Genomic DNA, 15,026 nt, shown 5'->3' on the forward strand with positions numbered 1-15,026 from the left:
ATGGGCAGTGTCCCTGCATGGAATCAGCTTCAAATGTTAAAAGATATGAAGGGCAACTTCCCCTGCTGTGATGTCTTGCACTGAGATCTGTAAAGCTGGACTAATTTATCATAAAGAATAAAAAAATAATAATTTAAAAACCCATCAAGGGAACAATTGAGCACTGGAATAGCATCCCAGACACCTGTGGAATTTCCATTTGTCACGACTGAGCAATGTCAGCCAGTACCTGAGCACTGCACAGTCGCTCACTCCCTTCTCATCAGTGGAATGGGGGGGAGAGTCAGAAGGGTAAAAGTAACAAAACTTCTGGGTTGAGTTAAAGTCATGCACACATGCAGAGCAAAACTAGGAATTCATTCCCTGCTTCCCATGGCTGGGCAGGTGTTCAGCCATCTCCAGGAGTGCAGGGCCCCATCCTGTGAAAGGGTGACTTGGAAAGACAAACACCATCACTCCAAACTTCCTTCCACTTGACATACTGAGTGTGATGTCATATGGTCTGGGGCACCCCTGGGCTGGGAATGTGGAAATTGGAAATTGGGAATTTGGGAATGTGGAGAAGTTGCATGTGGTTTTCCTCCCACTCCTCACCATCCCAGACTTCCCAAAACCAGAATCAGGATGAAATTTCATCCCTCATCTCTGCCATCCTCATCCTTATCGGATTTGGTGTCTGGAAGCTCCGAACCGGGAACACGTAGGATGGGGGTCAGGAAGGGACATGGATCACCCAGCAGCATCCCAGGGATCTCCGACCACATTTGCTGATCCCTCTTCATTTCCACAGGGAATAGAGAGAGTAATGGATACAACATGGTTCCAGTGACACATCTGGCTCTGGATCCTCTCCATGTGGATCCTGAGATGGATCCAGGGGTCTCCAGGCTGCCAAAGAGCCAAGAGGTCCCACACTGTCCCAGGGGCTTCCTAGTGACCTCCCAGGGGTCTCTGGAGGTGACAAAGATCTCTGTGGTCAGAGGCTGTCACAGCAGTTCCATGGTGACATCCCAGGGGACTTTGGGCTGCTCCAGCACCAACCTGTCTCAGGCACTCACAGGGCCTCCAAGGGACATTCCAAGGGTCTCCATGCTGCCAAAGAGCGGTCACAGACAGTCACAGGATTCCTGTCACAGGCACAGTGGGAGCTGCAGGCATAGTCTCTTAGAAAAGGTCCCGTTCAGTCACATGATGCAGAAAGGACCCCCAACACCACCAGAGACCCCTAGTGCCTCCCAGCACCCCCTGGGTTTCTAAAGTCCTTCTCCCAGAGGAGCCTGGAAGTGGCTGGATCCAATCCCAGCCCCAGACTTTGTCAATAGTTTCTGTGTAAAGGATTATACAGGTGAGACTGAACCTTTGTACAACTTTGTCCTGCACAATCAAGGATGGAACACCAGATATAGAAATGTATATGATTTACTATGGTAATGATTAGACAAAAAGATCTGACTCGGATTTATTCACTAGACAGCACAGAAGCTTTAGGAACTATTATCATACACTGCACTAGGAAGCAATATTGAAACAAGTGGATTGAAGCAAACCCAATCATTAAGCAGAGAGTGATGTAACTCACCAAGACCAACGACCCTGGACAAAGCTCTTTGGCTCAGCCTCGAGGAGTGACCCCGAGGGGCAGCCCCACTCCAGGCAGGAACCTCCACACACCCCCCAAGAAGGGATATGTCAGAAGACCCAATCTCTAAAATTTAGGCCTGGGCTTTTATAGTAGAAAGCGCTGGCCTGTCAGTCAGGTGTGTCCAGGCTGTGCCAGCTCAGCAGCTTTGGAGTTCTCAGGGGTGGAACTTGTTTGTTCCTTTATCCAGGGATTTCCCAGCTCTGCCACATCTTCCCCTTCCTCTCAGGATGTTTCACTTTGGGAGTGTTGGTTGACTCAGGCCGCTTTCAGCTTTGTTCAACCCCAAAAGCAGGGTGACCCCCTTCTTCATTTCCCACTGGGGGCTTTGCAAACAGGGCCTTGTAGTAGTTATTTTCCCCCATTCCAGGCAGACCATCCTGCTACAGGACCCCCAAGATGCCCCTGCCCAGTTACCCACCTCTCCTTTCCCCACTATACCACTCCTCTCCCATTGTCCCAACAATCCTAAATTCCCCACACAGCTCAGGTTGGGGGTGTCCCCCCCTGCTTGGTTTTGGGGTCTAAGCCCATTTCTGATCAGTTTGGGGGTCCAAAGCCTTCCTTTTCCTCCCTCTCCCCTCCTTTTCCTGTAAGACTTCAAACCCCTCCTCCCTCAGAGTGTGGTTTACAGCTGTCCCCCTCCCACTAAATTTGGGTGTCCCAACCCCCCTTTTCAATTGTCCCCCCAATCCCCAACCTCCTTCCCCCATTCCTGGTTTTGGGGGTTCCCACTCCCTTTGCAGCCCCACACCCAGTTTTTGCCCCCTTTTCCCCCCAGTTTCCACTGCCCCACCCCCCCTTTCCCCACCCCCTTTACCAAGAGCTCCTCACCCTCAACCAGGGGGGCTTCCAGCACCACCAGTGCCAGCAAGATGGCCCCAGCTCCTCCCAGTCCCAGCATCAGGCTTTAAAATCAATATATATTGGTGAGAAAAAAAGTGTTATCCTTAAATCACACTTGGCCAGCATTTATCAAAGTTGTCTTAAGGTATTTTTGTGGGAAGAACTTGTGAAAAGTACCAGAACATCAAGTTTTGATAAATTAACTCTGATCTGCCTCAGTGAACAAAGCCTGGAAGAGAGAGATGGGTGGTTGAGGTTGGACATCTGGAATGCAGAACATACAGACCACAGGGACATGATAAAAGAAGAGGCTACGAAAGACACAGTATTTATTTTGAAAAGTCCCTACCCAAGAAAAAAGATACTGAAAACACTAAAAAATAATATAGAAAGCAAGAAATCGATAACCAACAGAGGAGAGACTACTAATTAATGAAAGGGAATTATGCAATTTAGAACGAATGAACATTTGATTTATTTGTTTGCTGAAAAATGTATAAATAGGTGAAAAAGTCTTCTCTCGGTGTCTCTGTGGAAGCTGCAATTTTGTCAGTCAAAGCCAGAATAAAGGAACGTCTGACTCTTCAACACTGAAAAGATGGTGTTGAAGGTTTATTGCCCTAATGGTTTCCAAGGATTTCAGTAACATTATAAAGGCAGAGTATGGGAGAGGTGGTGCTGGCCATGGGGTCAGCTGTCAGCAAGATAAATGTTTATTTAGTATTTCTATCTGCACAGGAACACGTGTGGTGGAACCAGACCCCAGTGTCTCCACTTTTCAGGAGATGGAATGTTGATGGTTCATGGCTCCAACATTATCCAGTTGCAAAAGCAGAGGGTGCTTTGCTGCCCATGGGCAAAAGAACCACCCAGGGGCAGAGCGAGGCACACCCAGCCCTGGAGGGGACAGGCTGGGCTTGGAGCCAGGGAAGGGAAGGGTTATTTTTATGCTTTTATGTCACTACAGACAGGAAACAAAACTGCTCCAAACCTACTTTACATGCAAACAAAACTGTTCTAAACCCTACATCTACATATATATTGATAAAGTAAATCTAATCTACTCCAAAGGTTGGGTTAACAAGAACCTGGGTCAGCCTCACCTTCAGGGGGGTCTGGACAGGTGCTGTACAAGGGGGAAGCTTCTGACAGCCGCTCACAGAACACATCCCTGGAGCCCCCCCAGTACAAAATCTGGCCACACAAACGCAGTGCACTGCCCAGCATGGATCACCTGGAACGTGGGTCACCAGGTCTCTGCTAAACAGGCCTCATCAAGAATGTTGGTCATCAACTCTTTACCCAACTTGTGTCGCCAAGTCTGTGACCAACATGGGTCACTGTGGATCATCCAAGGTGGGTCGTCCAATGGATGATGGAGTTGGAGCAGCGGATGAAGATGTTCCTGCAGTTGGGGCACTTGTAGGTCTTCCTTTACCGGTGGGTCCGTTGGTGTTGAGTCAAGTTACTTCTAAAGTTGAAGCTCTTCCCACACTCCCCACACTCTTAAGGCCTCTCCCCGGTGTGGATACGCCGGTGGATGGTGAGGGTGAAGTTTCGGTTGAAGCTCTTCCCGCAGTCGGTGCAGCGGAAGGGCCTCTCCTCTGTGTGTGTGCGCTGATGCCTGAGAAGAGTTGAGCTCCTCTGATAACTCTTCCCACACTCCTCACACTTGTAGGGTCGCTCCTCTGTGTGTGTCTGCTGATGTTTGAGGAGATCTGATCTGCTCATAAACATCTTCCCACACTCCCTACACTTGTATGGTCTCTCCCCGGTGTGGGTGCGCCGGTGCTTGATGAGGGTGTCGTTGCGGCTGAAGCTCTTCCCGCAGTCCGTGCAGCGGAAGGGCCTCTCCCCGGTGTGCGTGCGCTGATGTGTGAGGAGATGCGAGCTGGTCTGAAACAGCATCCCACACTCGGAACACTCGTAGGGACGTTCCCCGGTGTGGATCATCTGATGGCGGATCAGGCTGTAGCTCTGGCTGAAGCTCTTCCCACATTCCAAGCACTTGTAGCGCTTCTCCTTTGTGTGAAGCTGCTGCTGCATCACCGGGTCGGAGTTCTGGCTCAAGCTCTGACTGCCCTCCCAGGAGATGGAGGGTTTCTCCTCTTTGGAGCACCCTGTCCTGAGTTTGGAGCTCCTCCTCCTATGGGATCTCCATGGATTTTCCTCCCCAGTCACTTCCTGTGCTGTAGAGCCACTCAAATCGACCTCTGCCAGCAGGTTCTGCCGGGGGGATTTGTCCTCTGTGCTCTCCATGCTCAGTTCGGGGCCTGGGACAGGAAGGAACAAGCACAGGCAGGGCATTTGCCTCCAGCCCCCAGGGAAGGCCAAGGACATCCCCCCAAACCCGGCCCCGGCAGGACGGCGTCGGCAGCGGGGTTGTCCTGCAGCCGGGGCCATGCTGGGCTGGAAGATGCAGCACAAGAGAGGGGCAAAGGGGCACTGACTTCCTCCTCACCTGCCTGGGGGTCCCGGGGCATCTTCCTCTTCCTCGCAGCCTCTTCCTCCATCCTGACAAGCTTTGGGAAGGAGAAATCCTGTTTTCTGGGGAAAAACAAGGTGTGAGTGCCTTGGGTTGGGGGTTCCTCCTCCCAAAGACCATCTCTAGAACTCGCTGAGCTTCCTGAGTCCAGAAAAATCTCCGAAATTCCAAGATTCAGGCAAGAAAACAATGAGAGGAGCTCCTCCTCTCTGGTCTCTCCATTTTGGAGTTGTGGGGGTCCCCCCTGTCCTGGCTGCTGGGGGTCTCCTGTCTGTTCAGGGTCCTCCCTCTCCAGGCTGCCGGGGCTCCAGAAACCCCTGCCCAGCCATTCTCAGGTTTCCTGTCCCCACACCCCTTAATTCTGTGACTCCAGGAACACCCTGACCCCCCTTTCCCACCCATCCTACACTCCCTTTTCCTTTAACCTGCCATCCCCTGGACTCCCCTTTTAGGGGCACAGGGACCCCCTGGACCCACCAACGCCCTCTCCCCACCCCAGTCCTGCCTGTCCTTCACCTTGGCACCCTCCTGATTGCCCACTCCCCGGCACTGGGATCCCCCTGCACCCCCTTATCCTGCACCAATACTCCCCTGCATACCCTTTCCTGGCCATTCCACCTCTTCCAGCTCCCACACCTCCTGTTTGTTATTTTTTTCACTCAGGGACCCCTGGAACCCCCACTCCTGAATTTCCCAGACCACAGACTCCCCCTTCCCTTTTTGGAACACTGGGGGACCCTTTCAATCCCTTTCCCTGGACACTCTGGATCTCCCTACCCCATGATTCCCCTTTTCCCCAACCCCTGGACCCCCCTTTCCAGGGCACAGATTCCCCTGGACTCCCCATTTCCCTTCTCCAAGCTGCTACATCCCCCCTTCCTTGGACCTGTGGCCCCCTGAAAACCCCCTTCCCCAGCTCTGTGTCCCCCCTGCACAACAAAAGATTCAGCCCCAAAAAAGCCTCCCAGAAGTTCCTGCTCTCTGATCTCTCCACTTTGGGCTCTGGGGGGTCTCCCCTAACGGGCTTGCTGGGGGTCCTACAGGTATTGGGGGTCCGCCCTCTCCAGGCTCCCTGTTTTAGTGTTCCAGGGGGGTCTCTGAGCACCCCGAGCAGAGACTCAGGGCAGAAGCCGCCCCTGGGACCCTCGGCATTCCTTGGAGGGGTTTGGAGGGCCCTGGAGTTGTTTTGGGAGGTCTGGGAGGGAGCTTTGGGGGGATCCTGGGATAGTTGGGGTAGGTCTGGAAGCGGTTTGGGGGACCTGGTGTGGTTTGGAGGGACTGGGAGAAAGAATAGGGGGGGTCCTGAAGAGGTTTAGGAGGGTCTGGGTGGGGGTCTGGGAGGAGGTTGAGAGAATTTGGGCAGGTCTGGGTGCCCTAGAAGGGGGTTTGGTGAGTCCTGCGATTGTTTCGGGTGTCTGGGAGCTGAATTTAGGTGAGTATGGGGGCATTTTAGGGGTCCTGGGCAGTTTAGACGGTCTGGGAGAGGTTTGGGGGGTCTGGGAGGGGTTTAGGAGATCTCTGGGGTGTTTGGGGCGGCCCGGGGTGTTTCAGGGGCTCCGCAGAGTTCAGGAGGGGATTTGGGGCATCCTGAGGCTCCAGGGCAGTTTGGGGGGTCCCAGGCGGTGGGTTAGGGGGGTCTCAGGGGTATTTTCGAGGGGGATTTGGGGCGTTCTGAGGCGCATCCCGGGGTGGGTGGAATGGCTTACCCGGCTCCTTCACCGTCACGGCCAACACGGCCCCGGGGGGGTCCCGGGGGGTCTGTGGGGGTGGGTGGGCCGTGAGGGACCCCCAAAACCCGCCCCGAGTCCCCGAATGCCCCCGAAATGCTCCCAAATTTTCAGAAATTAGCCAAACTCGCCGCCATTGCTCAACTCTCCCGGCAGCGCCCGCGAGTCCCGCCCTCCGTCTCCGCCGTCTCTGATTGGGCGCTGTGCCTGCCCGTCACCGCCTGCAGCCAATCAGCGTTCAGGAATGCAGCGGGCGGTGATGGGACATGGAGTCCGCGCCACTTTGAGCCTGTCCCGTACTACATTTCCCGTCAGGCACCACGGCCCGTTCTGGCCAATCACAGACGAGACTACAACTCCCGCCCCCCCCCCCCCCCCCCGCGCCCAATCGAGTCGGTCCCACCCCCATTGCAGCCCCCCAAGTTCCCCCGGATCCCAAACTGCCCCAGAAGGGCCCCAGGACCCCCAAGTGCTCCCCCAATACCCACTCAGGACTCCCAAATCACCTGTCCGGACCCCCAAGTGACCCCCAAGTTCATCCAGGACTTACAAGTGACCCCTAAAATCCTCTTTGGACCCCCAGATTCCATTGTCGGACACTCGAGTGACCCCCAGGGGTCCCCTTGGACACCCAAGTTCTTTCCCAGTGCCCCAAAAATGCCCCTCAGGCCCCAATGGGACCCCCAAGTGCCCCCCAAGTGCCTTCCAGGCCCCCAAATCCACCCCAACCTCCCCAAAGCCCCGCAATCCCCCCTTCCCATGGGCCCTTTCCCGGGATTTGGGGCTCCAAAGGGACACTTGGGGGTCGGGGGGATTTGGGGGCACTTGGGGGGCTGTTGAGATGGGGAAGGGATTTTGTGTGGAATTGAGGGAATTCAGAGTGGAATTCAGTGGATTTGGGGTGAAATTAGGAGAGGTTGGGTGGAATTAAAGGAATTTGGGATGTAATTAAATAATCCTTATGTGAAATTAAGGGGATTTCTGTGGAACCTTCAGGATTTGGGATGAATTACTTGGGATTGTAAGAGGGATTAAGGTATTTTTGAGATTTGGGATGGAATTAGGGATATGTTGGGTAGAAATAAGGAATTTTTGCACGTACTTAAGAAGATTTGAGGTGGAAATACAGAAATTGAGACATTTTGGGTCAAATTAAAGTAATTTCTGGTGAAATATATGGGATTGGGGAGGTTATAGATGGAATTAAGGGAACTCTGGGCAAAAATAATGGAGATCTTCAGGAAAATTAAGTGGATTTGGGGGTAAATGAGAGGAGTTTTATGTGGAATTAATAGAATTTTGGGTGGAAGACACGGGAGATCTGGGGCAAAATCAGCAAAACTTTGATGGGTTTATAGAGATATGAGTTGGAATTAAAGCAACTTGGAGTAGAACCATTGTGGTATGAGGTGAAAATCAGGGTATCTTTCAGTGGAATTAAAGGAATTTTGAGGGTAATTATGGGATTTTGAGTGGAATCCTGGGGATTTGGGGTAAAATTGGGGGATTTGAGGTGAAAGTCCGAGGAGTGTGTTTGTTTTCAATGGTGAAACTTACGAGTTTCAGATTGCTGCAAAAATAGAGGAAAAATCCCTCTTGCCTGTGTTCAGCCAGTTCTCAGAGCAAAGCAGGTCCCAGTTGACTGATAAGAGACATGATAGGGCTGGGGAGGTGTGGAGCAAGGTTGTCCCCACTGTCAGACCTCAAGGGATTGCTCTCCAATTAGTCCAGACCTTTTCAGGAGGGAACCTTGGTCAACACCAATCAGAGAATGCTGCAATCACCTCTTCTCTAAAAAGAAAAGTAATTATCCATATCATTTAAAATAGAAATGCACATTTATTAGAAGCTCTTTGAAATCTTTCTTCAAAACTGTATTAGGGAAATTACTTAATTAACTCTCCTTGATTAGAGGACAAACTCAGAAAGAGCCATGATCTGTTAGGTTTTGCTTTATCTTAACAAGCCCCGTGGTGCATTTGGTGCTGAGCCCTTGAACCTCAGGGCCTGAGAGGAGATTGCACAAACCTTTCCATAGGTCAAAGTCAGAAGAAAATCACAAAGTATCTCAAAGCACTAATGGTCCCACTGAGGGCCATTCCCAATACAGGCTCTTCACTGACTGGTAGGAGGAGATAATTGGAAGTTCTGATTGAACAAACCTCTCATAGACTCAGTTTCAAAAGGAAAGGGAAAGTATCTTAATAAATGTTGAGTCCTTTAAAGCATTAACAAGCCTCACCTTGGGCTGTTACTGACAAAGCCTCTCAAGGGACTAATTAAAGCAGATCATTGCAGGCCATGATTTCACAAACCTCTCATAGACTGGGTGTCAATAAGAAATACTTCAATAAGCTTTGAGTACCTTGAAGCATTAATGAGCCCCACTGAGTGTTGATACTGACTAAGACTCTCAAGGGACTTGTTAGAGCAGATAATTAGAGGCCATGATTGAATAAACCTCTAAGAAACTCCAAGTCAAAAGCAAAACTCAAAGTACATGGAAAAACCTGCATTCCCTTGAAGCTACAAGGAGCCCCCCCCAGGGGCCAATCCTGGCAAAGCCTCCCAAGGGACTCGTCCCAGCAGACCCTTGGAGGCCACGACTGCAGGGAGGCAAAGGCTCTGGGCAGCAGCTCAGGTGCTGAGCAAAGCCTGGCTTGGCTGGAGGCAGCAGAAATGCCCAGCCCTGACCCCCAGCCCGGGGAAGGCACATCCTGTCCCTCACACCTTGCTCAGGACTCTGCTGGGGGCACTGGCATGGGGGGTGATGCTGAGGGCAGGAGAAGGGGTGACAGTGCCCAGCGTTCCTGGGGCTGTGCCAGGAGGCCACGAGGCCCCAGAGCCTCAGCACAGCAGGTCTGCTCACAGCCCTTGGTGGCACAGACGATGCTGTGCCCGAGGGGACAAAGACTTGGGACCTCTTGTACTTCTGACCCAGTCCCTTGATGTCCCTCTGGGAAGGAAGAAACCACCTCTCAGAGGTGGGTGACAAACCAGTGCTGGGAATGGTCATTTGGAGGGGCTGGTCTGTGATGGATGTCCTGGGACACCTTGAGATGAAATCAAGGCCAGTCTGGGCCACTCTCCATGGGAGGCTTTTCCCGCTCTTCCCTCTAAACTCACCTCTATCTCTAACACAGACAACTCCTGGCATCCCCCTGCCACTCCAGAGATCCAGAGGGTTCTGCACTCCTGTGCCCTGATGCCATCAGTGTGCACTGGGCACCAGTGTCTACTAAAGCTTTACACCTCTGTGGATCTGCTGTGCCAGGCCATCGAATCCACACAGTGCAGTGTGCCTGGTCAGCCCTTTCCTCCTGTTGGACAAAGGCAGGGACCCTCTATTCCTGTTCTTCGCCAGAGTATTCACTGTCTGACCTCTGTGATGTCAGACCAGAAGTCCCATCACCAGGATCAAAAGAGTTGATTTTAGTCCTTTTATGCCTGGGAGATTTCTGATTGCCTTCTTGTGTCTCTGCAGCAACTACATGGACATCCTTCTTGGCTGACCCCTTCTCCACAGCTCTCTTCCCTCTCAGTTCACCTCCATGGGCTCCCAGCACAAAGGGGGGTTCACCATCCCACTTCCTCATGTCTCCCTCTGGTCACGCAGAAAGAACCAGAGATCACCACATGGCCTGTGCTTGGGGCCCCCTTTCCGTCTGGCTGGGGCAGGAGAGGACTGATCTCCTGGGCTGCCCCTGAGAGCTGAGCTGCTGGGCCATGGGGATGAGGAAGTGCCCAGAGTTTCTTCTACATTTCAGAGCCAGGAGGATGCCACCTCTAGAGGTGGTGTATCCCCCTGGAAGGAACACAGTGCTGCCAGGCTGTTGGAATGTGATGCAGGGGTGCTTTGAACCGCCCTCCTCCCCATGCCCTTTGTGCAAGGAACATCCTCTGCATCTTTAGGGCTCTTATCACCTCTTAGATTACTACAGGTGATTCCCAGCACTGCTAATTCTCTCAAACAGTGGATACCTTTGTCTGCAGTGCTCCACTTCCCTGAAGAGTTCACAAGGTATCCCTTAAATGGATCTCTTGCCCTCACTCTGGAGAAGAGCCATCTCCAGAGACTGCAAATTTCTCCTTATTTTCCAACTCCTCTATCAATTTTCCCTTCTCTAGCAAGGGGTCCCAGTTTTTGGGCTACATGACCTTCCAGTTGCTCACTATCAGCCCTCTTATCATGGCATCAAAGCAGCCAGGAAGGGATCCACTCACCTGGCTGGCAGCTGGGATCTTTTCACAAGTCCTGATGTTCTAATGAGCTCAGGGATTGGTAACTTTGGTTTCCTCTTAGATTTGTCTCACTCCTTGACATTTCTTTGCAGTAGAACTGGCTTCTTGATCTTCCCCCTCCTCTCCTGATTCTCCTTCTTCTTGTGATTCTCTTTCTTCTTCTTCTTCTTCCTCCCTTACTAATCGATGACTCAGACCTGTCACTCACCTTACCCATCTTTTTCTTTTCACTTCTGGGGCAATTACTGTAGTTGTGATTTGAGTCTGTGTTTCAGCCACAGTGTCCTCCAATGCAGTTTGGGTCCCTGCCTCCCCTACAGTCCTCTGAGGGTACTCAACTGTGGCTCTACAGGCACAGGCCAGGCCCCAGGACAGGGTGAGAAGCTGCTGGTTTTCACTGGGGCAGGCAGGGCACCTTCCATCAGGTGACAGGTCAGTTGGCCAGGATTGATTATCTGTTGAGGTGTGAAGTCCCAGGTGATGAGAGGTGATAATTGCCCCAGGAACCTGCCCAAATCCTCCCACACCACCTGCCACTCAGGAACTGGATGTCTCAGGGCAGATTTCAATATAATATCACCTAAAGTTTGTTTTCTCTTACACCAGGATGTCACACCAGAATCCACGAACCCCACAGTGTGCCAACAGTATTAGTTAATATTATTACCAGTATCAAACAGCTCACATAAGGATGAGCAAAGACCATGGGAGACTTCATTATAAAGCCATTCACATCAATCTCGGGCAGTGAGGGAGGATGAATTCCTCCCTCATATCCAGAAGATGCTCCTCCAGCAGGACAAGGCCATCAGTGTAAGGGCAAAGCACAGAGCCCTTGTTTATGTTGGTGTGTTCCCAAACTCAGCACAATAAAGAGATGAGCAGCTCAGCTGACAAACTCTGTGTCCAGTGACAAAAAATCTGTGGTGGGTTGACTGATGCAGGGCTGTGAGGGCTGCTGTGGGGAAATGACCTCCAGCTCAGCCAGACCCAACACACATGGGGGTCTGAAATATCTCAGGGTTTGTTTGGTTCCATGAGGCCCTGCAGTGTCACATTGGCCCCTTCATTCCATGAGGTTCTGCACTGTCCCTGGGTTCCTATAGTTCTATGAGCCCTGGCAGTGGCCCTTTGATTCCCTGAGGTTCCACAGTGTCCCACAGTTCCTTCAGTTCCATGAGGCCCTAAAGTGCCTAAATAGTCCCTTCATTCCATGATGTTCTCCTGTGTTCCTTCTTGCTTGCAAAGACTGTGCCATGTCAAAATGGCCCCTTTGGTTCCATGAGGTTCTGTGATGTCACAGTATCCCCTTTGGTTCCAGGATGTTCTGTGGTGTCACAATGTCCCTTTGGTTCCAGGAGGTTCTGTGGTGTCACAATGTCCCCTTTGGTTCCAGGAGGTTCCACACTGTCCTTGCTGGAACACACCGGGTTGGATGTTGCCCCACCTGCAGAGCTGCCTCCAGCTCTGGGGTCCCAGCACAGCAAGGACATGGAGCTGTTGGAGCGAGTCCAGAGGAGACCACCAAGATGATCAGAGGGATGGAGCAACTCTGCCATGAGGGAAGGCTGAGAGAATTGGGATTGTACAGCCTGGAGAAGGGAAGACCTTTGGGGTGACCTAATTGTGGCCTTCCAGGACCTGAAGGGAGCCTAAAAGAAAGATGGAGAAAGACTACTTCCAAGGTCCTGGAGTGACAGCAGAAGGGGGAAATGGCTTCACACTGACAGAAGGAAGGCTTAGATGAGATATTTAGAAGAAATTCTTTACAGTGAGGATGGTGAGGCCCTGGTACAGGTTGCTCAGAGAAGTTCTGACTGCCCCATCCTCTGAAGTTCTGGATGAGGCTCTGAGCAACCTGGTCTAGTGGAAGGTGTCCCTCCCCATGGCAGGGGATTGGAAGGAGATGCTCTTTAAGGTCCCTTCTAACCCAAACCATTCTATGATTCTGTGACTGGTGGGCGATGTGGTGGTTGGGGACATCTTGGGCACAGAGACACTGAATGTCAGCGTTTTCCATGGTGGGTGAAGGAAGGAGGGGACAGCAGAACTGACTCATGGGACTGACAACAGGCAGAATTTGGCCTCTTTGGGAGAATGATTGATGGAGTCCCTGGGGAGTCAATCCTCAAAGATGGGGTCCAGGAAGGCTGGAGGTACGTTAAGAAGAAAAATCTGAAAGCTCCAGGAGCCCTGTCTTTGTGCCATAAAGCAAGCCAGAGGGCAAAAAGCATGGCCTGGTTAAACAGAGAACCCAGGCTGGAACTCAGGGTGGGAAAAAAGAGAGTGTGTCACCTCTGGGAAAAGGGGCAAGAAACATAGGGGAGTACAGGGATATTGTGAGGTTATGTTGGAAAAAAAATTAAAGGGCCGAAGGAAAATAGGAACTGAATTTTGCCACTGCAGTTAAAGACAGCAAAAAATGTGTCTCTGAATCCACAGGCAGAAAAAGGAGGGCTCAGGAGAGTCTCCATCCTTTGCTGGATGCAGGGGCAGCACAGGGCAAGGGGAGGAAGAAAAAGCTGAGGGACCTCATGCCTTCTTTGCCTCTGTCTTTAACACATAACCCAGTTGTCCTCAGGATACCCAGATCCCAGGGCTGGAAGTTGGTGATGAGAGTCTGAATGAATCCCCTGTAATCCAGGAGGAAATGATGAGTGACCTGCTCTGCCAATGAGACCACCACAAGTCCGTGAGCCCAGATGGGATGCACCTGAGAGTGCTGAGGGAGCTGGAGGAAGAGCTGGCCAAGCCACTTTCACTCATTGCCCAGCAGTCCTGGTGAACTGGAGAAGTCCCAGCTGACTGGAAATCAGCACCTGTGATGCCCATCCACAAGAAGGATTAGAAGGTGGTTCCAGCCAACTCCTGGCTTGTCAGGCTGACCTTAGGTCCAGGGAAGTCCATTGAGGAGATCATCCTGAGTGCCATCAGGCACACAAACAGGACAACCAGGGGATCAGGCCCAGCCACTGTGAGGTTGGGAAAGGCAGGTCCTGGTTGGCCAACCTTATCCCCCTCTATGACAAAATGACCCACTCAGGAGATGAGGGAAAGGCTGTGGATGTGTCTCTCTGGAATTCAGTCAAGCCTATGGCACCACCTCCCACAGCATCTCCTGCAGAAACTGGCTGCTCATGGCTGGGATGAGGGAACTGTTTGCTGGGTGAAAAACTGTCTGATGACCCAGAGAGTGGTGGGGAATGGAACTGAATCCATGTGGGGCTGGTCACTAGTGGGGTTCCCCAGGGCTGAATGTTGGGGTTGGTCCTATTTGACATTGTTATTGATGATCTGAACAAGGGCATCATGTTCACCCTCAGAAAAGTTGTGGACAACACCAAGGTGGGAGTGATTGTGGATCTTCTGGAGAGCAGGAAGGCTCTGCAGAGGGATGTGGACAGGCTGGATTGATAAGGCCAAGAGTCAGATCCTGTCCTTGAGTCCCAACAACCCCATGGAATACTCCAGGCTGGAGGCAGAGTTGCTTGAGAGCTGCTCAGCAGGAAGGGACTTGGGGGTGCTGGTGGAGAGTGGCTGGACATGAGTCAGAGTGTGCCCAGGTGGGTAGGAAGGCCAAAGGCATCCTGGCCAGTGTAAGGAATAATGTGGCCAGCAGGACCAGGGAAGGGATTGTCCCTCTCAACTGGGCACTGCTGAGGCCACACTTTGAGGGCTGTGTTCAGTTCTGGGCCCTTCCCTGCAACAAGGACATTGAGGGGCTGGAGCATGTCCAGAGAAGGGAATGGAGCTGGAAAAGAGTCTGGAAAACAAATTGGATGAGGAACTGGTGTTCTTGAGTCTGGAGAAGAGGAGGCTCAGGGAGGACCTCATTGTTCTCTTCAAAGACCCAAAAGGAGGTCTTAGTGAGCAGGGGTCTCCCTCTCTTCTGCCAAGCCTATAGGGATGGGAAGAGAGGAAACAGACTTGACTTGAGTATGTCAAGGATCAGATCAGATATTAAAAATATGTTTTTCACTGAGAGGGTATTTATAAAATGAAATAATTAGCCCAGGGAGGTGGTGGTATCTTGAAGGGCTCACATGGAGTTTGGTCGTGACATCTTGGAATATGATTTAGGGATGAT

The 15,026-nt window shown here is 51.8% G+C and overlaps 1 protein-coding gene across 1 annotated transcript in view; it reads right to left on the reverse strand.

Moving 5' to 3' along the window:
* LOC139673811 (zinc finger protein 850-like) overlaps window positions 1-4,659 on the reverse strand; it is a 685,564-nt gene extending 680,905 nt beyond the window's left edge. Inside the window, 1 exon segment of the mRNA XM_071559630.1 lies at window positions 3,993-4,659. Coding sequence (XP_071415731.1) covers window positions 3,993-4,531 — 539 coding nt within the window. The 5' untranslated portion in view covers window positions 4,532-4,659.
* Between the last annotated feature and the right edge of the window lie 10,367 nt (window positions 4,660-15,026).

This window comes from Pithys albifrons, chromosome 7 (genome assembly GCF_047495875.1).
Source record: "Pithys albifrons albifrons isolate INPA30051 chromosome 7, PitAlb_v1, whole genome shotgun sequence".
NCBI classification, from domain to species: Eukaryota; Metazoa; Chordata; class Aves; order Passeriformes; family Thamnophilidae; genus Pithys; species Pithys albifrons.